The following is a 25,489-nucleotide window of genomic DNA, read 5'->3' as shown; positions in this document are numbered from 1 at the left end:
AGTTCTGTGAGCCATTCTAGCAAATTGTCACACCCAGGGAGGGGGTCATGGGTGCCCCAGTTGATAGCTGGTCAGTCAGAAGTGCAGGTGACAACCTGGCCCTTTTCAACTAGCGTCTGCAGTGGGGCCAGTCTTGTGGGACAGAGCCCTTAACTTGTGAGCTGTGGTGCCCACTCTAAGTAGTCAGCGTTAGAACGGAGTTGAATTGGGGAAGCCCAGCTGGGGTTGGAGGATGGCTTGGTGTGTGGAGCACTGCCGGGGTCCAGCCTCGGCAGAGTCCAGGTTCCCGCGGGAGAGACGGCGTCGGCGAAAACCTGAGGGAGGGGGAAATAAAGAGGACGTGAGACTTGGGTTGGTGTTAGCAAGTCCACCTTTACTGTGCACAAGTGTCGTTTATATATTTTTCAGGATTAGTACAGAAATGGTTCTACAAATATTCTCAGAGAGATAAGGAAGTAAAAAACGAGCACAAGAATATTTATTAGCATTCTATTCTATAGAGCATAAGGTTAATGGTAGTCTTCTCCGCAATTAACTAGTGTTTGTTGTCTCTAAGCTAAAGGAGATAGGTACCTAGACACCTGTTGTAATTCATGGCAAAGTTAAATCAAAGAGAGAAGGTCCAGGCCTCCGGACAGGACAGCAGTCCGTCTGGTTGCATCCTGGTGGAGCCATCCCTGCCTCCCTCAATCATTTACGCCATTAGTGTAGATGGTTAATGGGAACAAAAGGCGACTCCAGGGTGTCTTATCCCCAGGGCTATCTGCATTCTCAGCGGGCAGTTAAACATCTTTACTTTTTCCGCGCCCTTTAGGGGTGGAAGCATTCCTTTGTCTTTTAGATTGTAGAGCTAACAGTCCTTTAAGCACACTGCCGGAGAAAGTATCAGTTTGTTAGTAAAGTAAAGGGCTGAAAAGCTAAGCTAAACTATATATCTTCAGGAATAAAAAACAGAAATAAGTATAAACATAACCTTACTAGAAAGCGTGCATATAATTCAGAAAATATCAGGGGTGTCGGCCGGCCATTCTTCGCCGAGGGGCCTTCTTGCACCCCTCGGCCATTCTACTCATCAATCATTTATTATTTATTGCTTTTAGGAGAAAACCTCTATAACATTTTAACAGAAAGCAGAAGGTCCAGAATAATATGTAGATACTTGTTGATCATCCAATTAACCAACCAACTTAGAAGCACGATGCATATATATTTAGACAAAGAACTGGAGGGAGAAGGAAACATTAAGCAGACAGAGGCCATAAACCTAATTCGACATCTTACCTGGGCAGGATTCCTTTCTGATTGTCTCAAATGGGACTGTGTGCTCCTCCAATAATTAACTGAAAAATATCTTGAAAGTTACCTGCAGGTGGTCACATTCTCTTACTATATCTAATATTCCCAGGAGGTAGTGCCTCCCAAGCAGCCACCCAAAGGAGTGAAAACTGGAGGTTAAGAAAGGAAAAGGAATGAAGGGCAATTAGAAGCAGCACAGGTTTCAGAACTATGTGAGGGGCTGGCCAGTTATTCTTCACCAAGGGGCGACCCTGCACCCCTCGGCGTTAATCGGCTGGACCCTGTCAAACAGCCGATCAAATGATGTAGCCACGGCTCCCAGCAGAGCACCCACACATCTGGCGTCAGGAGTGCTGTGTGGCAGTGGAGTGAGAGTCAGGAGGCCCGCGGGAGGAAGAGTGTTTTTTCTGTGCAGGCACTCTCACACATTGATGGGAGAAATATTTAGTATTACAGCCATGGTAAGCAATCTGGTGAGAGGTATTGAAGATTTTAAAGATGTATATAATAATGTCTCATCTTTCCAAACAATGATCAAAAAAACGTAACTACTTTATGTGTCTATCTGTCTATCCATCTGTCTGTCTAGGTGTATCTCTGTATGGGGAAAATAAAAAGATACGTACTAGGTTGTTGAGATGTGGGGCGGGGGTAGAAGTGGAGAAGACTTAGGGTAACCCAGAAAAAGCAAAAGAAAAAAAGGCTGTGGTTGATCAATAAAGCACGTGCATATTCACACTGGTGCATCTAGGAAAAACTGTGTGAATATACATGGAATATTTTAAAAACTATTTAGCAAATATAATGGGGGAAAAGTTGCCATTTAATATAGCAGTGTAAACTTTTAGGTTGCCCGGGAATGAGGTGGATGTAGAGGCCTGTGTGTAGAGAACTTTGCGTCTTACTGAGAAACATAAAGAAGGCTGGACAGAGGCATTGCGTGTTCCCAGGAGGAGACTCGATACTGCAACACTGTCTGCTCTCAAATTATTTTTCCCTGGATTGCAGCTCCCGTAGGATTCTTATGCTGCAATTTGATGAAATATTCTGTATTTCATGAAAGAGAAACAGCCCATTTTGGGGGAGCACAACAGGCGCACAACAGTAAGCAGTACAGCATGGCAGTGGTGCAAGGCTGGGTGGTGGGTGGGTGACCAACTGTCCCAGTTTGCCCGGGACTGAGGGTGCCCAGGGGCTGCCAGCGCTAAAACTGATACAGTCCTGAGCACACTGGGGTGAGTGGTCGGCGTAGCCGTGGGAAAGAGCGGGCAGCTCAGAAGAGCAAACGTTCACAGGGAACAGAGGATCACACATCAAGGGGCCAAGGAAGGACTCTGTAAGAGGTGGTGCTCAGAGGAATGGTAACTATTTGGAAAAGAGCAAATCAGACCCCCCTCATACCATATTCCAAAAGAAATCCCGTATGGTTTGGTGAATTAGATATACATAAAAAGTGAAAATGTGAAACAGTGAGAATTTCTATAGGTAAACATTTCTGCCATTCTGATGTAGGAAAGAACGTTCTAAGAATAAATCCAGCAGAAGATACCACAGAACAAAACACTGATCCATTCGAATATAGAGTTTATTTTTCATATACATCAGGAAACAGCACACACAAATGAGAAAGGGAGATTATAAATTGGAAGGAGGATTTGCAAAAATGAATGCTAGGCAAAACCCGCCTCAGCCAGAGGAGCCCAGGGAGCCCTGGCGGCTAACCGTGCGGTGCATCCTGGGTGGGACCCTGGGACGAGGGACTTAGGTGGGAACAAGGAAACAGAGTGACGTGTGGACTGCAGCTCGCAATAGCGCGTCAGTACTGGTTCACTACCACCGGCAAACGTACCATCCCACGGAAGGTGTTCACAGCGGGGAAACTGGGTGTGGGGCATGTGACAGCGCTCTCTACTATCTCCCAACTTTTCTGCAACTCCAGAGCTGTTCTAAAATCAAAGTTTATTAAACATATTCCTGATAAAACTGGCTAATATCTATACTATATAACTATATAAAACCTAATAGACAATATATTATATATAACATATATTATATATAACATATATGCATATGTACACACATAACATATAATACATATACCGCAATGTATAACATAATGTAATATATAACTATACAACATAGAAATTAGAAAAATGAACATGTCTAAAGAAACATGGACAAAGCACATAAATAAGGAAATAAGTGGAGATGAGCAGCACTCGGGGCCCCTCGTGGTCAGCTTCACGGTCTGTGCGTACTCTGAGGCTGTTCAAACATATGGAAGAAGAGTGTGGCATCAAGGGCGCAGGTTTTGCAGACACATCTCAATTCAAGTCGAAGCACCATCAGCGGCCGTGTGATTTGGGGCGAATCACTTCACATTCTTTCTAAGGCCCAGTCTCTCGTCTGTAAAATAATGCCAATAACACATGTAATCCATAGGGGTTTTGTGAAAATCAAATGGGATTATTCAAGTCTTTAGCACAGTGCCTGGCAGATAGCTTAGTAAATAGCAACTCACACTAACTTACAGATGAGAAAATGGGAGCAGAGAGAGGACCAGTAACTTACCCAAGGTCACACAGCTGGTGAGTCGTGAGCTGGGACTCAGACACAGAACGCTTGACTTCACATCCCACGTTGGTAACCACAACTCAAGTCTTCGCTCTTATTGATGCAGTTCCGCTGCTGCTGCATAATGACCTGGGAAAATGCTCATGGGAAAACGCTGAGTAAAAAAAGTACATACAAAATTATATGTACTGTATCAATCTGATTTTCCCCTGAAATTTTTGTATGTGTACTAAACATGCATAGATGAAAGACTGGAAGGAAATAGGCCAACATATTGAAAGGATGATCTTTGAGTAAAGCGTTGAGCACACAGGAGACGCTGTGTTCTCCTGTGGTCACTTGTGCTGGTGTTCTGGTGACTCACCTAAGTGCCTTGGGTGTGAAGGCAGCTGTGTTCTTCCTGCTCAGGACTCACTTCCTGAGCTGAGCATTCGCATCGCACTCCATCTGTCCGGGAACACTCTCCCCACTGCTTCTGTGAAGGTGACTTTTTTCCCTTAGCTCTCTGTGTCTCTTTCCCTCTCTTTCCTATTTCTGTTTCTCTCTCTGTGCTGTGTTCTGTGTCCGTATTCCATTTCACCACTTTTCTCCTTAGCTGTGCTCAATCTGCGGTTTAACCTGTCCATTGAGTTTTTAATATGAAACATTTTTTTATTTCTGGAATTCTCTTTCAAAACTACTTGGTCTTTTTAAAAACAAAAGTCTGTTCTTTCCTCCTGTTTTCACCACGCCTTTAATCGTTTTAACACGGCCGTTTTTAGCCTGTGGGTCAGGTGATTCTACCGTCTGAAGGGCTGGCATCGAATGCGGCTGCTGGTTCTCACAGGGGCTTGTGGTGGTGCTCTTGTGTGCTCTGTGAGTTTTTCTTGTGCATCGTGCTCAGGGCGGCTTTTCCTGTGGGGATCCTGCGGGAAAGATGTCTCTCTGGAGCCGTCTTTGTTGCTTCTGGCGGGATTCAAGGGAGACCAACAGCGAGGGGTCCTTCATGCTGACTTTGACCTGGAGGATCACTGGACCTTGCAGGAGAGACACATCCTGAGGCCCAGGCCCGCGTGCAAGCAGGCTTGGAGCTCCCCGTCCTCATGGGGGACCTTTCCCTCCGACTCCCCAGGCCCAGGCTGTCTCCACGCTCCTGAGCCGGTTCTCGTCTAGCTCGCCCTCACTGAAGCTGTGGGCCTGTGAAGGCTCCGACTTTCTGCAGGGGTCTCGATTCCAACCCCCGGCCCTACTGAGGTCCAAGGCTCTGTCTCCTGCCTCCACGTGGCCACCAGAACCTAAGCACCTCACTAGGGAGATGACCAAGCCACCGCGGCACAGCCTCAGAGCTGCTGAACTCCACCTCCGCTAAATGCTGTGGGCGTGGACCCCTAGGAGTTTCTTCAGTTACTTGCCAACTCAGCTGTATGTTTAACAGGCTGCTGTTTTTTAATCCTTATTTCTAAGTGTGTCGCCCTGTGGGAGGACCTGCAGGTGATTTTGGCCCCCATGTTACTGGCAATGGACCCCAAAGATTATTTTTAAGGGAAAACAGTCTTAGGTGTCAGGCAACATTGACCTAGACATTGTTTTCTTTTAGAAGGTCACCCTGTTTCTTTCATAGGAGCATGTCAGTGGATTTTTTTCTGCCCTATTTCTTCATCTTTAAATAGTTTTTCTTGCCTAAAAACGAAAACAAAACTGTCAGCCTTCCAGTTACCTGTGCTCTGCTGTCTCCTGTGTTTTATTTTTATCCTAATCACGGCACATTTGGCAGGAAACCAAGTTTCTTGCCAGCTTCTTGCAAAGGACTCTAGTGAGGGTGAGGACAGGGATCCATCTCATATATGTGCTTGTAGATACACTATAAATGGGTCTTTTTTTTAATTTCTTTTTTGCCAATGAAGATTCACCCTAATCTAACATCTGTTGCCAAGCTTCCTCTTTTTGCTTGAGGAATATTAGCCCTGAGCTAACATCTGTGCCAGTCTTCCTCTATTTCGTATGTGGGTCGCCACCACAGCATGGCTGACGAGTGGTGTGGGTCTACACCCAGCATCCAAACCCCTGAGCCTGGGCTGCTGAAGCAGAGCACGTGGAACTTCAACCACTCGGCCATGGGTGTGGCCCCTGTGAGTCATTTATAAAATGAGGAAAATGACCAGAGTAATGATTCCTAAGTTTTTTTATTAAGATTATGATAGTTAACAACCTTGTGAAATTTCAGTTGTGCATTATTGTTAGTCATGTTGTAGGTACACCACTTCACCCTTAGTGCCCTCCCCCCACCCCCCCTTTCCCCTGGTAACCACCGATCAGTTCTCTTTGTCTTTATGTTAACTACCACCTATAAGTGGAGTCATACAGAGTTCGTCCTTCTCTGTCTGGCTTATTTCACTCCACATAATACTCTCAAGGTCTATCCATGTTGTTGTGAATGGGACGACTTTGTTCTTTTTTATGGCTGAGTAGTATTCCATTGTATATATATATATATATATATCATATCTTCTTTATCCAGCCATCAGTTGCTTGGCACTTAGGTTGGTTCCATGACTTGGCTATTGTGAATAATGCTGCGGTGAACATAGGGGTGAATGGGACTTTTGGAATTGCTGATTTCAAGTTCTTTGGATAGATACCCAGTAGTGGCATGGCTGGGTCATAAGGTATTTCTATTCTTAACTTTTTGAGAAATCTCCATAATGTTTTCCATAGTGGCTGCACCCGTTTGCATTCCCACCAAAAGTATATGAGGGTTCCTTTTTCTCCACAGCCTCTGCAACATTTGTCACTCTTGGTTTTGGATATTCTAACAGGTGTAAGGTGATATCTTAGTGTAGTTTTGATTTTCATTTCCCTGATCTTCCTGCCTTTACAACAGAAGTAAATATTCAAATGATGGTTATTTCTTGCTATTAACCCATGACCTATGTTAATTACCCATGCTTTATAAATGCTCCTTGTTTATAGATTGTTTCATTAGGTTAGTTAAAAAGTAACTAGGGAGAAAATAATGAAAGGTGAACTGAAGTCAAATGCAGACTTTCAACTTTAGGATGTCACCTCCACTAAAAAGCCTTGTTCATTCCAACAGGTGTAGTTCAGAATCCCACTAACTCTGAATCTTTCTGAAAAGATTTCAGCTTCTATTTAACTGTCTTTTAACATCACAAAGGTTTTAAAAAATTAAAACCAGATTAATCTGGTATTACTGATATTAAATGATTTTTCCAAATTTTTATTCTCCTCTTTTGCTTATACATTACTTGTACTTTCACAAAGTACTGGAATAACTTTCAATTTCACTTTATTAATGAGTAGAAACTGTTTAGTGTTGAGAATAAGTAGTAAAAGTTCCCTATCATACACTGAGGGATTATCCAAATTTGGATCTCTGCCTTCAGAGAATATATTTCCTCAATGCAGTACTTCTTAGAATTTTTATTTTTTAAAGAGATATTTTAAGAAAAGAACTCGAATTTCTTGCTAAAAGTAGGTATATTTAATAATACAAAGAAAATTGGTTAGTATATTTCTCTATAAATGTGTATGCATGCACAAAAATTGAAAGTTATTATGTGTTCAAACATAACTTTTTATCTTTATCAAAAGTAGAGGTTCATTCTAGAAAATATACAAAACAGAGGGAAGAGTAAAGGGGAAAAATCCTACACATATAGAGCATGTTCATTTCTTAGTTTATTGTTACTTCTATAAAAATAAGATATTGCAAACTATTTTAAATCAAGCTTTTCCCCTTCAGCAATATCTGGTGAAGATCTCTAAACGTTATCTGGTGTAGAGCTAATTTATCATTTTCAAATATTTGAAACACAAAAATTTGTGCTATTCCTTATTGATTAATAGTCACTTTGATTCTAGTCACTTTGACTGCAATATTTCAAAAATATACTTATAATTTATCTTTATATATATTCATTTTATTTCTAGCAGACAGTTCTTAAGAAAAGAATTGACGGAATGAAAGATGTATAAATATTTAATTTTCACAGAAGTTGCTCCTCTATTTTTCTTGGAACACATTGTGCATTTTCAACTTTTTAATTCAGGCTTCTTAGATTTTTATATCTGGTTATATTTTTGGTTTAATTATTACACTTCTTTCCTTAAAAGGTGCCAATAATGTGCATGCTGATATCCCTTTGCCAGTTTACCATTTTCTTTCTACTCATGTTAATATTTTGTTCATTTCACCTTAATTGTGTATGCTCTCCTTGGCTCTACTATTCAAGCACTTGCCTTATTTTCATTAGTGATTATTCTGTTACTCATACTTCTGATTTGACCTTCCTTTCTGTGATGGCCTTATTTTACCCTTCAACATTTGTTCTTGAATTATTCTATTTCATTTTGTTATTCCTTTCCTAGATTTTTTCTGTGAGCCACTCATTCGCTTCTATAAAGATAATTGCTTCATTATTATTTTTTTTAAATTCACAATAATATGCAGCCATACTTCCTTTGTGGCAAGATCTTTAAGGCAGTGTTCTCTCTTTGACATATATTAATGGTTTATTCATCCTTTTCTTACCTACTTTATATGTACATATATATATAATATATATTAACACACATATATATATTAATTTGTTTTATTTTTAGTTGTCATTCTTCTTTCTAAAAGTTTCTGTCTTCCTGGAATATTCAGAAAGTTCATATGGGGAGCAGCAAGATAAATATTCCTAATTCCCATGGCACAGTTTTGTCTTTATGAATTAGAGTCTATTTAACATTTTTCCTCTGAAAAAAAGCAGATATCACTGAAGAATATCTCACCAAACAATATGCCCTTTCTGATATATATATATATATATATATATATTTTCAAACAAGCCTAAACTAAGGCTGTTCTTTTAAATGAATCTTAAAGGTCATCATTTTCATCATTGCAGTGGCTATTCTTCCTGAAGTTTTCATAATTTTTCAACTAGTTTCCAATAAAATGTTGCTTTCAACACCTTTCTCATGATAAAATTGATGCTAGGTTAATAATTTTCAACATAATACTATGCATCAAATTTAGATATATAGGACAGACCTGATGGCACAGCGGTGAAGTTCACACGTTCCGCTTTGGCAGCCCGGGGTTCACCGGTTGGGATCCTGGGTGTGGACGTGGCACTGCTTGGCAAGCCACGCTGTGGTAGGCGTCCCACATATAAAGTAGAAGAAGATGGGCATGGATGTTAGCTCAGGGCCAGTCTTCATCAGCAAAAAGAGGAGGATTAGTAGCAGATGTTAGCACATCTGCCTCGAAACTAATAATAAATTTATATGTATATATTTTCATTCATGTGTACATATATATATTTGTCTGTTAGGTATATATATAAAGTGTGTATGTACGCATATATATGTGTGTGTAGGTGTGTGGTGCATAGTGTGTATGTGGATACCTACATACATATGCACACAGTACTCTGGGGTACATATTTAATGTTAGTAAGTTTCCTTTGTAGGAAAATTTTAAAAAATGAATATATGGGTACATCTCATTATTTATTTACCCTTGTAAAATGCTCATTTGTATTGCTTCTAAGAACTGAATTGGATTTTACTATGTTCTTTTTGTTGGCAATAGCTCTGTGCTTGTCTAGCTCAAGTATATTTACTAACCATTTAATCTCAGGTTTTGGATTATTTGATGTACCTTAATACTGATGACATATACTCTTATGAGAGGAAAAAAAGAATAATAAAATCTACCACAAATGTACAAGAATTCTTTTCAGATTCTGTGTAAAGAAAGTCCATGGCAATATGTTATTTTTCACAATTGAAAGAGTAACCAGATATATAAGCATTTGGTGAATATACGTTCACTAACGTAAAGGAGAAGCTGAAGAGGAAAATACAAATACTACGAAAATGACCTAGGAGTAAGTCAGTATTGAGTGATAACAAGTTCAAAATAAAATTTGATTTTTAGGTCAAGAAAAGCAAGCAACTAGAAAACATTTTTCGATATAGAGTAGAGGAGATTGTCAGGGTTTAAATCTAGTTTTAGAGAAGTGTTCCTGAAAACAGCCAACTAATATGAATTCCTATAGGGGAAAGACAATAAGATAAGAATTCCTATAGGGGAAAGATAATAAATGGGCTGATAGTGGGACAATATACATATCTATATACATATATATATATCAGTAAATACAAGAGAAAAATAGGATTGCATTTGAAGAAAAGATATGTGATTGGTTACACTTTTTTGCTAGTCTTTTTTTATGCTGTCTACTTTGAAAATATATAAAGACAAAGCTGGCTATTTGAATAAAATAAATATTCACCCGAGTTTCCTTACTCAAGCTACTTATTACTAAGTATTCATCTCTATTATCTCTAACATTCCTCCACTGAAACACATCTCACAGATATAAAAGAGTGGTTATCACTGTTTCTGGGGGATACTGGTGTCAAGTTTTTCTAATTCTAACCAAAACCCAAGTGTGTGAACATCTTTATGCAGGCCCATTCCAGCGTCACCAGGGAAACATCACGCCATCAGTGAGATAATGAGCTGATAATAAAGATAGCAGTTGAATAATAGATCTAACACAACATAGAGATACAGAGCCAAGAGGTGATTTGAGGGAAAGAGCAATGACAACAACCAAAACACAACATCAGTCATGTGCAGTGATGGAACAAATTGTACACTATTCTAACATCAAGATATGATGTTTGAATATTGCTGGCCTTGGTACTGATTCGTGATGTTCCCTGCATGATATAAAATAGAGTTCTTATTACCCCTTTGGCCTTCTGTCTTGAACTTTCAAGTTTTAGGAGCCAAATAAAGCAAAGGAATTATATTATATGATGTAACCTGTCTGTAGATCCCAAGTCACTTCTCTTTGCATGTGTGGAGAGTGTAAACTTTGAATAGCTGAAGCATGTTCAGGAGAACAGAACAACTTTATTAGATCAATCACAATCCATGATAATTCTTTTGTGTGTATCACAGTAGGTATATTTTATTATAGTAACATAGTGCTCAAGTTAGCCTAGCTAAAACACTAATGGAATATATTGGCCGTGTTAGTGAAAAATATGAAGTAAGGTTGGCTTCGGGCTTGTTTTGTTTCAACAGTTAAAGTATGTCATCGTTATCTTGTTTGTTTCCACCTCTCTCTTTTACTAGCTGACATTTCGTCTGAAGACTGACTTACCGTTATGATTACAAGATGTCTGCCAAGAGTTCCCAGATCTTCATTATTCTGTAATGAACTAAAGAGTAAGATTGCCAGATGAAATTCAGAGCACCCAGTTAAATTTGAATTTCTGATGAACAGCATTTTTTTTTTTGGTCTAAGTATGTCTTATGAAAAATTATTCATTGTTTATCTAAAATTCAAATTTAACTGGTCATCCTGTATTTTACTTGCTAAATCTGGCAATCTTACTAAGGGAAGAAATACAGCTTTGCTTTGGGAAACTCTTAAAAACTGAGGAAACTTCTTTTCAGAAGTTCTCTCAAAATATCTTCTCATGTTTCATTTTCTCAACTTTGTCATGCATCATGCCTGAATAAGTAATGATTCTCAGGAGATGAGATTTTGAATGTTTTGTTTAGACTGAGCTGCATGTTGCACTACATTTCCGGAGAAGTATAACCATAATACCCTAAAATTTGGGGTGGTTGTGAAGAGTAGGATACTAGCTAACTGTTGAGGAAGTGACAGCAAGAGTTATATTTCAAAATATAATGGCAGAGGCAATGTAACATAATTTTAAATAACACGGAATTTGAAGCCACACCGTGTGGATCTTCTGTGTGTTAGCAATGTAACCTCGGGCAAGCTGCTTAACTAACCCTCCGTGCATCAGTTACTTCACTTTTGAAACTGGCCTTATAATAGTATCTACTTCATGATAGTTTTTATTTAACGTATATAAAGTACTTAAACAGTAGTTTGCCTATAGAAAATCTTTATCTTATGATAATCAGCATAAGGAAAACACACCTCAAAATGACATTTTGGAAAATCTACAAATGAATTATCATTAATTCATGAATGTCCTAATTTAGACCGAGTGGAAGAGTACCCTTAAAACTTATTTTTACTGATGTTTCTTGAGCATTTTGTGGGAAGAAAATTTATTGGAGCTGTGGACATCAATTTAGATACTTATTGAAGTTTAGCTAGTACCCAATTGTGTAATTTTCTTATTGTAGCAACAACAGTTAATATGAGATCTATCTACTCAATAAATTGTCGTGTGTACAATACAGTATTGTTAACCATGATCGCCATGTTGTAGAGCAAATCTCTAGAACGTCTTCATCTTGTGTAACGAAAACTTTACACCTATTGAATAACAGCTCCAATTTCCCCCTCCCCCAACCTCTGGCAACTACCATTCTTCTCTCTGCTTCTTTGAGTTTGACTATTTTAGATAACTCATGTAAGTGGAATAATGTACTTACTTGTTCTTCTGTGGCTGGTTTATTTCACCTAGCATAATGTCCTCCAGGATCATCCCTTTTGTCCCATATGGCAGCATTTCCTTCTTTTTTAAGGCTGAAAAATATTCCATTGTGTGTATATGCCACGTTTTCTTAATCCATTCATCCATTGATGGGCATTCATGTTGCTTCCATATCTTGGGTGTTATGAATAATGCTGCAATCACACAATCACACAAGAGTCCAGGTATCCCTCTGAGATCCTGATTTCAATTCTTTTGGACATATACCCAGAAATGGGATTTCCGGATCACACGGTAGTTCTATTTTTAATCTTTTGAGGACCCACCACACTCGTTTCCATGGTGGCTGTCCCATTTCTATTCTCACCAAGAGTGTACAAGGGTTACAATTTCTCCACATCCTTGCCAACACACTAAAACAGTATGGTATTGGCATGAAGATAGACATATAGACCAATAGAACAGAAAAGAGAGCCCACATGGGTAATAAGAATACACAATGGGGAAAGGATAGTTTTTTCAACAAATGCTGGCAGGAACACTGGACATCTATATGAAAAAGAACGAAATTGGAACCTTAACTTTCACAATACACAAAAATCAACTCAAAATGGATCGAAGACTTAAACAAAAATCTTGGAGCTGTAAAACTAGAAGAAAACACGGGGGGAAAGCTTCTTGACATTTGGCTTAGCAATTACTTTTTGGATATGAAATCAAAAAGCAAAAACAGATGTGGGGCTATATCAAACTAAAAAGCTTCTGCACAGCAAAGTTAATAGCCAACAAAATGAAAGGCAAGCTATAGAATGTGAGAAAATATTTGCAAACTATATATCTGATAAAGGATTAATATCCAAAATATATAAGGAGCTCCTATAACTCAGTAGCAATAATAATAAAAACAATATTCTCACTAAAAGTGGGCAAAGGACTTGAATAGACATTTATCCAAAAAAGACATACAAATGGGCAACAGGTATCTGAAAACGTGCTCAATGTCACTAAGCATCAGAGAAAGGCAAATTAAAACCACAATGAGGGGCCGGCCCGGTGGTGCAGCAGTTAAGTGCACACATTCCACTTCAGCGGCCTGGGGTTCACTGGCTCGGATCCCGGGTGCGGACATGGCACTGCTTGGCAAAGCCATGCTGTGTAGGTGTCCCACATATAAAGTAGGGGAAGATGGGCACGGATGTTAGCTCAGGGCCAGTCTTCCTCAGCAAAAAAGAGGAGGGTTGGCAGTGGATGTTAGCTCAGGGCTAATCTTCCTGAAAAAAAAAAACCACAATGAAATATCACCAGACACCTGTAAAAATGTGACTATTAAAAAAAGTCATTGTTTCATAATTTCTGTAAATAATAAGACTAAATTATTCGTAGCTTTATGTCATAACTTCATCTTCACAAGTTCCTTACCATAATTGTTCAGTAGCCACATATATTTGCATATTCTCACAGACTAAGGTCCAGTTGAAAATTAGAGACTATCAAAGGAACAAAATGGAAGTATACTAATCAAACCTTATATTGATGCAATCTCTATCATCTTATCATATGTATTGGTAGCAGAGAAAGAGAGTTCCATGCATATTCTTATTCCACTTTTCCTCGTAAGAACCGCATAATATAGTAATTAGGTATCTAGTGAAATCTGAAAATTTATTCGGCATTCTGACATTGTCTTAGTCCATTCAGGTCACTATAACAAAATGCCATAAACTGAGCAGCTTATAACCAACAGAAATTTATTTCTCACAGTTCTGGGTGCCAGGAAGTCCAAGATGAAGGAGTTGGCAATTCGGGGTTTTGTGAGGGCCCAGCTCCTTCGATGGCTGTTTTCTTGCTGTGACCTCACGTGGTGGAGCACGCTGGTGCCTCTTTGATGAGGGCACTAAGTGCATTGCTAACTACTTCTGAAAGCCGGCACCTCCAAATACCCTCACAGTGAGGATTAAGTTTCAACATATGAATTTTGGGGCAACATAAACAGAAAGTCCACAGCAGATATTAAGAAAAAGTTTAGTGTCTTCATTTCTTTCTAACTAATCTGTTATTTGCTGTGAATTCTCTACACGTAAGTAGTTTTCTGTAGCAGGCATAGGATGGGAGTTTTGGGGGACTTTGAAAGAGTCAACAGAATCCACTGGATTTATTTTAATGTTTTATACACAATCTCTGCTTGGAAAATGCAAGGAAATTTCGGTGTTTTTCCTATGTGTTCCCTTTACCTGGTCCTGTGTTCATGGAGTGGAAGAGTTGAAAAAGGCTGTTAAGATAGAAAGAGAATGTGGCAATGAAGAAAACAGAGAATCTTCAGACTGTTAAGATAGAAAGAGAATGTGGCAATGAAGAAAATAGAGAATCTTCAGATGCATAAGGTGGCCTCTAGGTTCTCCTGGGCTGGTGTACTCCAAAGAGGGTTTGGCTCAATCCCATCCCTGGGTGTGCAGCTGGTAGATGTGTCTCATGTTTACGGCTTCCTTATGTTGGATCTCATCTCTTTTTACATTAATTTAGGCTGGTAGTCCTTATTAGCAATCTTTGCTGCTGCCTCATCATCCCTTGGCCCTTATCTCTCAATGTCTGCCAGGTTCTGCACTTGGATTCTTGCCTGGGTTGCCTTCGGCCTCCATTTCAACAGTGACTTTTACCTTTTGAGCCCTAGCACATTTATTGAGGTCTTCTTGGCTCTCAGTATGGTTACGTCTATTGACTCTAAAAAGCACGTGGAGATTTCTGGGTCTCACTATGCTGAAAGGAGATGAAAGATATTCAAGAGTGTCAGCTAATCCCTCTTCCCAGATAACAAAGCTGATCCTCTCTCTTTTCTTTACTGGAACCCACCGACATGGGAGAAGAGCATTGTGTGGAGTATCTCCTTCATAAATCTCAGATATCCAGTGTCTGAAGACATATAAAATACTTTTATTACAGGTTTGAAATTTGCACAAGTCAGATTAAGACATCTGCCTAGATTCTTGCTTTTATATATGTGGCTTACTTCCATAAAATCCTGGGACCAGGACAGGTGGTGTTTCCTTCTTTTCTTTCACTGTCTGGTTGGGAATTCCCTTATGCTAAACTCTGTCTATGATCAGGTCCTCAAAGCTTAGCTCTTGATACGATAAACGCAAAGAATAGGAATATAGGAAATAATTTTTTTCTAAGCTTTATATTCAAAAGCTAAGTAATTTTCTATTCTTCACTATCTTGCAAAAAAATCCATTCATGCATATAATTAATGAATTCTTTAAGATATTTAAGAACACAAAGGATGAGTTCAATGTTAATTTGTATATACCTATATACATATATATGTGTATTTCAAGATATTTCCTTTGGTACATTAATATGTAGAGAGAGCAGAATTCTCAGCTGCTACATATTTTTGGGGGGAACATGATCACGTTTAAAGAAAACTTGTCAAAAATGTTAAAAAAGGGAAAAAATGTTGTAGAAGCTTGCTAGTGGCAAATAAACGGAGGCAATCCGTAAGGGAAAGGCTCCCTCATGCAATATCCCTAATGATCACTTTGCTGGGCTTTACAAGAGTGATTCTTTTTAGGAGAAAATTCCCACAAATTTTGTTAGAATCTTAAAGTAACTGAAAAAACAGTTTTACAAATTCTGCTCTAAATTGCTTAATCTTCTAGCTCCTTGCCAAGGGGTAATTTGGGGGAAATAGCTATGGGATATCCATATTGGAATATCCATATTTTGTACCCCTTATCTGAAAGATGGTAAAGCATTTGCCTATAAAAATAAAGGAGGAACTTAGAATTGTAAGAAAAAAAACCTTAGCCACCAACTCTGTCAAATAATATACTATGTTCTATATTTGAGATTTTCTTAGCCAAGTAGAATTTTAATTTTGATTTTTGCATGAGAATGCTTCTTTTCAAGTACTAGTTATACCACTTATTATTAGAGACAAGTCACTTACTCTTTCTGAGTCTCAATACCTGTATCTCTGAAATGGCTCAGGTGGACAATATATGAGACAGATGGAAAAAATGTTTTATTTTTGGAACACAAATACCCAGTGTATGTATTAACATTAAGGATATACTCATCTGAAAAAAATCTGTTTTGTGAGCGTTTGTAGAGACTTCTATAGAGAGAATTCTATATTTTTAATTGGTAAATAAACAAGCTAATGAGCTCTATTTTATAAAAGAAACAGAATAGTAAATATAAATGACAAGACTTTTATCCAGATTGGAATACAAAAATATTATTATTTGACAGAGTAAATTTAGCATCACTTTATTTTCCTTACAGTGGAATTGGATTTTAACAGACGTGGGTATATTGGATGTATATGACATGGAGTATCTTAAAGGTGATGACATTTTAAATGGTTTTCCAAAGTGGAAAATAATTTTAAAAAGAAAAAGCAAAGACATAATTTATTTTCTGTACCAGATGAAGCAAGTGCATAGTGTACAGTTTTTTTTCAAGATGACTTAAAAGAGTATGTTTGCTATATTTAATTTTTTGTCACTAGATGGCATACTATATGTAAAAATAAAGAACTTATGACAGTAATGAGAGTAAATTAATGGCAAATAAACGCAATTGTGTAAATTGTCAGAGAATACCGTTTAGTTCAAGTAACAATAACCCCTTTAAAATTAAAATTCATTATGTAAGGCTTTATCTCAAGGTTATTTTTGTCGCAATAATTTAATGATAATCATGTGTAAATCTAAATTTTCATTTTTAAGCACCAATATGGATATAGTATACAAAAATCATTATATTCCAGTGTAGAGTAAACTTGGAAGACTGTTACATTGAAATAAATATCAAATGAATGAAAATAATTTTGTTCTAAAAAACCTCAATTTAATAAAGGGGGAAACATTTATGTGCAACATATAGTGAATGCTGAAATTATTTCAGTCATTCACGTGTTATGTATTTTAATAATGCTACTAGAAAGATAATGTTTTCAATCTAATTTACTCTAACCTACATTAAGTTTGCTGGCATTGTCATGAAAGAGAAAGACGTGAGACCTAGTATTTTCATTATTACTGCTGCATACAAACTACCCTAAATGCGAAGTTTTTTAAAACAACAAATTCTTTGCTCTTGAGTTTTTAGTTTTTTTATTTGAGTAGTGTTCAGCCAGAACAGCATATCTCTAATCTATGTGAAACAACTTAATTGGGGCTAGAAGATATCCAGTAATTCATCGTGGCTGATTGTTGGCTGGAAACTCAGCCGGGACTATCAACTAAGGCTTAAATTTTCTTCCACATGGTTATCTGGGCTTTTTTCCACTTCATAGCAGGATAGATATCAAGAGAGAGGACACAGAACTTGACAGTCTTCTAAGAAATTAGGGCTGAAACCAGCACAGAGTCACTTCCGCTATGTTCTATGAAACACTCACAGTTCTGGTTACACAGTTCAGATTCAAGGGGGTAGAGAAACAGACTACAGGTTTCTGAGGGGAGTGACAAAGAATTTATAGTTCTCTTTAATCTGCAATAGTCTACCCTCTATCCATAATTATTTACATAACACTCACCTTTAAAATACCCTATAAGACATAAAGCTTTATCTCATTAGTCATCATACTCAAATCTGGAGTATTTTCATTTGTTTCAGGAGATGCAGATGTGGGGGTTGTTTTTAGATGTGGTTTCTATTGGTCTAAAAAAACATGAAGTAACATGAAAAGTTTTGTGCCCTCCATATACCCAAATAAAATGACAGATATAGGAAAAAGGTAATGGGCACTTTCATTCAAAAAGGAGGAGAATGGGAGGCAGAGAGAAATCATTAGTTCGTAGCGATTCTGAAATCTCTGGGTGTGTATTGCCAGTTGCTTGATTAGCGCTCAGTGCCGCACTCTGGGAATGGTTTTCTATGGCTCTTCGTTTCCCTCTCTAAGTTCTTGGCTCTGCCCTTTGCCATTAGAAATATTCCAAAGTTGCAGCTGCATAGCTTTCTCAGTCTGGGTCACGGTTCTGGGAAGTTAAGGGCGTAGAGACCACTCTTTGTTTTAAACTCTCTCTGTCCCTTTCAGTTCAAGTGGATTAATCTTTTGAAAATTTGTGAGTTTCTTTTCTGCAATTTATATTCAATTCAATGAGACGAAGTGTGAGACAAGCCCAGATTTCTTTCTAAGGAAGGCCCTTCTCTACCCTACATCATGTTTTAGGCTGCCATTGGACAACACTCTTCTGCTGCTCAGAAGCTCTTCATCTAGCTGCATGGGTCTGTGAGACAGGGCCATAAATCTTTCTGAGGTCTTAGCAAAGGGTCTTACAAGATCCACCGTTGACATTTTTGACTCAGAGACCACTTTACTGGATTTAAAGTCCCACTGAGTTGAATCTTTTACCTGAAGCCTTTTATTACTTTGGTAACTTATTGTTGTTTAAAGACTTGGAATGAGAAAGTTTTATTTTCAAACACAGTCCTGCTCTTTTATTTTTCCTTTAAATTCCACCTGAAGACTGAGAGTTCATTTTGGCTCTTCTCAAAGCTTTGTACTTTTTCATAAGAAGCTCAGAGAAGTCAGCTAGTAGCTGCAGCATTCTTCCTGGAAACCTTGTAGGCCATATCTGTGAGTTAATTAGATACCATTTCTATTTTCCAGAACATCTCAAGCAACAGTACTGGCAAATGTTATTTCACGTTCCTCTTATATTCAATAGCAAGATCACTGTCCTTCCAGCTTTCACCAATAGTGTCCTTGGGAGCTTTCCCCACCACTCCATTTCAAAGCTAATTCCACAAGTTTTAGATTTTTGTTCCAGTAGAACACCATCTCAAGAACTAGTGATACTAGTAGCACCACGTATACTATTTATAAAATAATGTCACATATCTTTCCTTATAAATAAGCTTTTTTTATTTTGGAATACTTCAAGAATTACAGAAAAGTTGCAGGATAGTTCAGTGAGTTCCCAAATACTCCATACTCAATTTCTTCCACTGTTAACGTCTTACAGTGCCATGGAACAATTGCAAAAACAAAGAAACTGGCATCGGTACATTAGTATTAACTAACTCTAGACTTTATTTGGATGTCACTAGTTTTCCCATTAATTTTCTCTTTTTGTTCCAGATTCAAATGTAGGGTACCACATTATAGTTAGTTCTCAATATCTTCCCAGTCTGTGAAAGTTTCTTAGTCTTTCCTAATCTTCTGTGACTTTGACAGTGTTTAGAAACATTGACCAATTATGTAGAATGTACCCAACTGGGGATTGTCTGATTTTTTCTTTTTTTTTTTATGGTTAGACTAGTATATGGTTTTTGGAAAAAATAACACACAGTACTCTTCTCATTACATCATATTGGGTGCTACATGATATCAACAAGATTTCATTGGGGATTTTAACCTTCATCACTTAGTTAAGGTAGTGTTTGCCAAGTTCATCCACGCAAAAATTACTAATCGACCTTTCTATGGTATATTCTTTGGAAGCAAGTCACTACGTGTAGCCCTCCCTCAAGCAGGGCCTAGAAGGTGATTAACTTCTACCTCCTGAAAGAGGAGATGTATCCACATATTAATGTGGTTCTTCTGTCAGGAAGATTTGCTGCTTCTCCTCATGTATTTATTTATTTAATCATTTATTTATGTTAGTATGGACTCATGAATATGTATTTTCTATTTTTGGTTATAATCCAATACTGCATTATTTATTCATTCCTCAAATTGACCCAGCTTTGTTTACCGGGTGCTCTTTCAGGTTGGCTAATGTGTTCTTTTAACATACCCTATTCTTCTGAATTTTTTAATAAACTTATTACAATTTTAGGATAGATGTAGATTTACAGAAAATTTGTCAACATGGTGTAGAGAACTCACATACACCCCACATCTAGTTTTCCTATTATTTATATCTTACATTAGCATGGTATATATGTCACAATTAATAAACCAATAGTGGTATATAATTAACCAAAGTCCACACTTTATTCATATTCCCTTAGTTTTTCTCTAATGTCCTTTTTCTGTTACAAGATTCCATCCATTTAGTTGTCATATCGCTGTAGTCACATCACATTTAGTTGCAGACTGTGACAGTTTACAGAATATCCTTGAGAGCTTTGAGTAATACTGGTCAGATATTTTGAAAAATATCTCCTAGAATTTTTCTGATATAATTCTCATTTTTTGACTAAGGTAATAGGGTAATGGGTTTTGGGGAGGCCAACCACAGAGGTAAATTGCCATTCTCTTCATATCATATCAAAAGTATGTCTTACGACTATTGATCTTAACCTTGAACACTTGACTAAGAGAGTGTTGGTTAGGTTTCTATACTGTAAAGTTACTGTTTTCCCCCTTTTCTGTACTGTACTCTTTGAAGTAAGTCACTGTAATCAGCCCACACTGAAGGAGCGGAGAGTTATGCCCTCCTTCCTGGAGGAGGAAGTATTTATAGAAATTATTTGGATTCCTCTCCAATGGGGATCTATCTATTCTCTCCCACTAATTTATTTATTCAATCATTTATTTGTATCACTATGCACCAATGGATATTTATTTTGTACTTTAGATTATAATCCAATAATGCATTATTTATGTGGTTGTTCAAATTGTGCCAATTTGTTATTTCAGTTAGCTCCTGTGTCCCTTTGACATATTCCTTCATTTTGTTGTTTTGTGAGTTCTTCCATACTTTCTGGCACTATAAGATGTTCCAGACTCTCGTCACTTTTGTTTATGAAAAGTCAAGTCTGATTTAAGACTTTGATCTCAAATTCAATTTACATTTCATATCTTTCCCAGTCTCAAATGCAGACTTAAAACATCCCTCTAGTTTAATGGCGATAGTGATTTGGGAGATAAAAGGCAAAACCTGATTTTGTGACACTTTTTAGTCCCATCCTCCTTAAGGTCAATCTCCTTTGGTGCTGGAGGTAAAGAGCGGGAGGAAACATGAACATCTCACGGAAACTGCCATTGAACATGGCAGAGTAATATCCCTGTTCCAATTTAGGCCAGATGGCCATCTTATATTTGCTGCTGGTGTTCTATACTGTTTGGGGAATGTAAACACTTCACAGGAGCCACAGACACAGATACTAGTGAAATCCACTTTTACAATCTCCAATTAAATTACAATGGAGTGGGCCCTTTGGTTTTGTTCTTGTTTGTATGACAATAGTTACATCTCTCACCTTTAGCAATCTTCCAGTACATTGAGATTTTTAAACATCTTATATTTCATATATTGGAACTCAACATCACATTACCATGTAAAATACTCTCTTATACATATTTGCATGTAGCTCCATAACAATATGCAACAATCGAAACAACTATCAGAACTTGTAACCAAAGAAGTGTATATAGTGAAAATTAAGCAACATTATCATCCTTTCTTCATTAAGTTTCACTAATATAGAGAATCTGAGGCTTCTTTCACGGCTATAAGTTAAGGACGAATTCCTCATCCTACATATTGATAAAACAATTGATGAGAAATATTTTACGCTGTCATAGAGTAAGAATAGAAGTCACAGTAACAGGCATAACAACTATGTATAAATAATTATGTCATTATGTCAAAATATAGGAAATATTTATATCAAAGTTGCGATGAAACAGAATTTGGTTCAACTTAGTTAAAAATGTAAATATTAACTATATTCCAAATAGAATGTTATTACTTGGAATCTCATCATAAAGAAAATATATCTTACAGTCTAGGAATTCCGTCCAGTAGAAGCACCAAAGATGATGATAAATATATACAATTCTGATTAAAATTTATGTAAGTGAGATGAAATAGTAAGATTTGTAATTTGTGAAAATGAACCATATTTCTAAGCATTCTCACCCATTCCAATGACAGGAATGTCAGCATGCCTTGTGAAGGGCCTGGAAAAGAGGAGGGGGGGGGGGGAGATTGGCCACAAAGGATTTGACTGTTTCTCTTTCCCACACTCACTGTAGCACCTTTTTAAAAAACACAGATTGTTTAGATGTTCAGTACACTTGAAATATTTATGTGGGCTAGGGACAATTTGAATTCTAGTTTGGAAGGCATTTGAGTGTGGAACCTTGGAGTAAAGCAAGTGATAATTAGTGAAGAGAAGAAAGAGGTGGACATTTTCAGCAGAGCATGCGGCATATGAACAGATCTTGAGTCAGGGAATGTGGAACGTCAGAGACATAGCTAACACACACACCTCCTTCATGTCTGTCTTTCTGCTTCAGCCTCACCCTGGCAGGCACTTGTAATATAAAATAGGAGAAATATTATTAATAAAGAGAATTCTTTACCATATGGATGTACTTTGAAGAAGAATATAAAAATACCTAGTGCCTTCCTAAAATTAAGCAAGAAAATTTTGTTTTCTTTGTATGCTTGTTACAGTTCTCAGAGAAGGAGATGTTGGCAGGGTGGTGACAGGAGGAAGAATGAGAGAAGTACAAAAATGTAAGGAGCAAGCAGGGTCAGGGCACTACTTACCACTCCTTGTTAAGTAAAAACTGAACAGTAATTGAAGAAAATAGTAATAGCAGGGGCAGTAGTAGCAGTATAAGTAATGATAAGAAAAACAGAAATAACAATGACTTCTTTTCATTATTTATATGTTTTAGACGTTTTCAATAGACGACCTCACTCTAATAAACTCTATTGAACACCACTCTATTGAACACCACCAACCCTATCAACACGCTGAGGTGGGTGATAATAGTGTCTACGTTTTACTGTAAATTTAGGTTTAGAGAAGTTATTGTCTTACTTAATGTTAAACACCTAACAAACGGTGGAAATGAAAAAAGAACCAAGGGACTGAGTAAATGGTTGGAACCGTCCTCACTGCGACCTGCATTACTATTACTATTAAGATTTTCTTTCTTTAATTGGTCTGCTCTATTTTTCTGGTAATGGACTCCAGGTCTCCAACTTCTCTCCCCTCCTTCTCTCTTAATTCCATCCAATCAGGCTCTTGACCTCTCATCACTCCAACGAATCTGATTTCATCAATGTCACTCATGATATACAGCTTCTTAAATTTAGTGATCTATTTGCATCCTGGTTTTATTTGATTTATTAGAAGCATCTGACACAACTCCTTTCTCCTTCTTCTACTTTTTTCACTTGCCTTTCAGGACTGAATACTCTGTGGGATTTTCTCCCCTATCGTTAGAGTTGCTTCTCGGTTTCTGTGGCTGCATCCTCTTCTCTTGGGCTTTTAAACTTGCAGAGGCCTTAAGCCTAGTCCTTGCTGATCTCATTCATCCTCATGGCTTAAATACTACCTGTGTACTCACAGCTGTCAAATTTGTATCTCTAATCCACAATTCTTTTGTGAATTCCCATACTTAGGTTCTCGTACTTAAAACGTATATTCATCACCACCTGGTTGTCTCTTAGAGATCTTAAATTTAATATGTCCAAGTATAAACTCAGGATGATCTCACAAAAATCTTATCTATCTGCAGCCTTAACTATTTCAGTTGATGGAAAATTCTTCCTTTTAGTTTCTCTGGCCAAAAAAAATCTTTGTTTTACCCTAGAATCCTTTATTTATTTTTAAAACACTACATCTAAACCATCATAAAATCACGCCAGCTCTACCTTAAAATATGTTGAACTCCAACCACTTCTTCCCATTTCTACTTCTCCCGCTCTAGCCTGAGCCACCATCACCTCTCGCCTGGATTTCCATAACAGCCTTCTACGAGTTCTTCCTAATGCCCAAGAGCTTAGACCCTGAAAACACAGCTGCCAAAGTGAATCTTTTAGAACATAAATCAGATTACACCACTCTTTTGCTTAAAACTCTGTATGGCTACTCTATATTCAGCATAAAAGCCAAGATATCTGCAATGCTTATCAGTAGAGTGATCACATAATTTATGATCCAACCCAGATTAGAGAGTGAAAGAAGGACTTATAGCAATTATGACAGAAGAGTAGACATAAAAATAAGTTGGCCAGGACAAGTGGGATGTTTCCTCGCCCTACTACTGAAGTGCATGATGATTTGCCCCCATTGCCTATCTGATCTCTTCTGCCATCACTCTTCTTTGTATTGATTCTGTTTTCATTACTCGCACTTCCTTTCTGTTCCTCAAACACACCACGCAGCCAGGCACACATCTACTTCAGGACTTGTGCTCCCACCCTGTTCTCTCCGCCTAGAATATTATCTTGAGAATTCACTAGGATTACTGGGTCCTACCCTGACCCTCTATTTAATACTGAAATCTAAACCCTCATCAACATTTCTATAATGCTGTGAATCTTATACTGGAAAACTATGCACATAACAAAGTGCTGAGTATATTGTAAAAAATAAATGCTAGCTATTATCATCAGTAGCATCATTATAACTAGATATTCCTTTGGTAAATCGATAAATTTTGAAAAGCTTTAAAGAATGGCAGATACAGAGTATGGCAGTTACATTGGTATGTTTACCTAATCATTAATATGCTATTAATGCTCAGAATACCTAGAAATGGGTTTAGAGATGGATACAAGCCATTTGACTTTGAACAGTAAGATCTAGGTATACCACGTTAGAATCAGGATAGTGCTAACTCTGATATATATCCATATATGTGATTTGTAAAATATATATATTTTAAAAAGTAAATACAGAGTTTTACAAGATATTTTCTTAAACAATCAAATATTCTGCACTACAGCCTTTAAAAATTTGCATAGCCTTTTCATGTCCTGAAAGAAAGAGTCATACAGTGTGGGTTTTATCAATCTGTATTCTTCAGAAGTATTCTAAACATACTCATCAATCCACCACAGACAACCTACTACTAAACACCTTTCCCTTTTTTTTGTAATTTCAGATAAACTCAAGAACACTAAAATAATAACAATAACGTACCAATGAAAATACTAATAGTATCTTCCTCCAGGCAAATATTTTAAAAATAGGAATAAGCATTTTATAAAGTCTGTTCTTTTTAGAATTACAAATAAAATTTGTTTGAAAATAGATATTTAGATAGATAGTTGTATATGTAATGTGCACAATGTATATTAATATTAAATGACTAATCTCTTGTCTGAGATTTCCATAAGTAAAAGGGAATGCTAGCTGTGTTAGGCAGGGTTCTCCAGGGAAACAGAACCAGCAGGATATAGAGATAGAGACAGAGGCAGAGACAGAGATAGAGGTGTACAGAAAGAGATTTATTATGAGGGATTGGCTCATGTGATTATGGAGG

General features: G+C 37.5%; 1 protein-coding gene across 7 annotated transcripts in view; it reads left to right on the top strand.

Annotated features, from left to right (window-relative positions):
- The window catches only part of LOC139045273 (protein phosphatase 1L-like), a 231,728-nt gene that overhangs the window by 44,687 nt on the left and 161,552 nt on the right, over positions 1-25,489 (top strand). For 2 of the 7 annotated variants that reach the window (XM_070509634.1, XM_070509632.1), the window contains exon 2: positions 22,889-22,972. The exons of the other annotated variants lie outside the window; for them this stretch is intronic. In XM_070509634.1, the coding sequence (XP_070365735.1) occupies positions 22,889-22,972 (84 nt within the window). The remainder of the gene's footprint in view (positions 1-22,888; positions 22,973-25,489) is intronic. 7 annotated transcript variants of the gene reach the window in all.

The sequence above is a fragment of the Equus asinus genome, chromosome 5, assembly GCF_041296235.1.
Source record: "Equus asinus isolate D_3611 breed Donkey chromosome 5, EquAss-T2T_v2, whole genome shotgun sequence".
NCBI classification, from domain to species: domain Eukaryota; kingdom Metazoa; phylum Chordata; class Mammalia; order Perissodactyla; family Equidae; genus Equus; species Equus asinus.
This window is presented reverse-complemented; position numbering and strand designations above follow the sequence as displayed.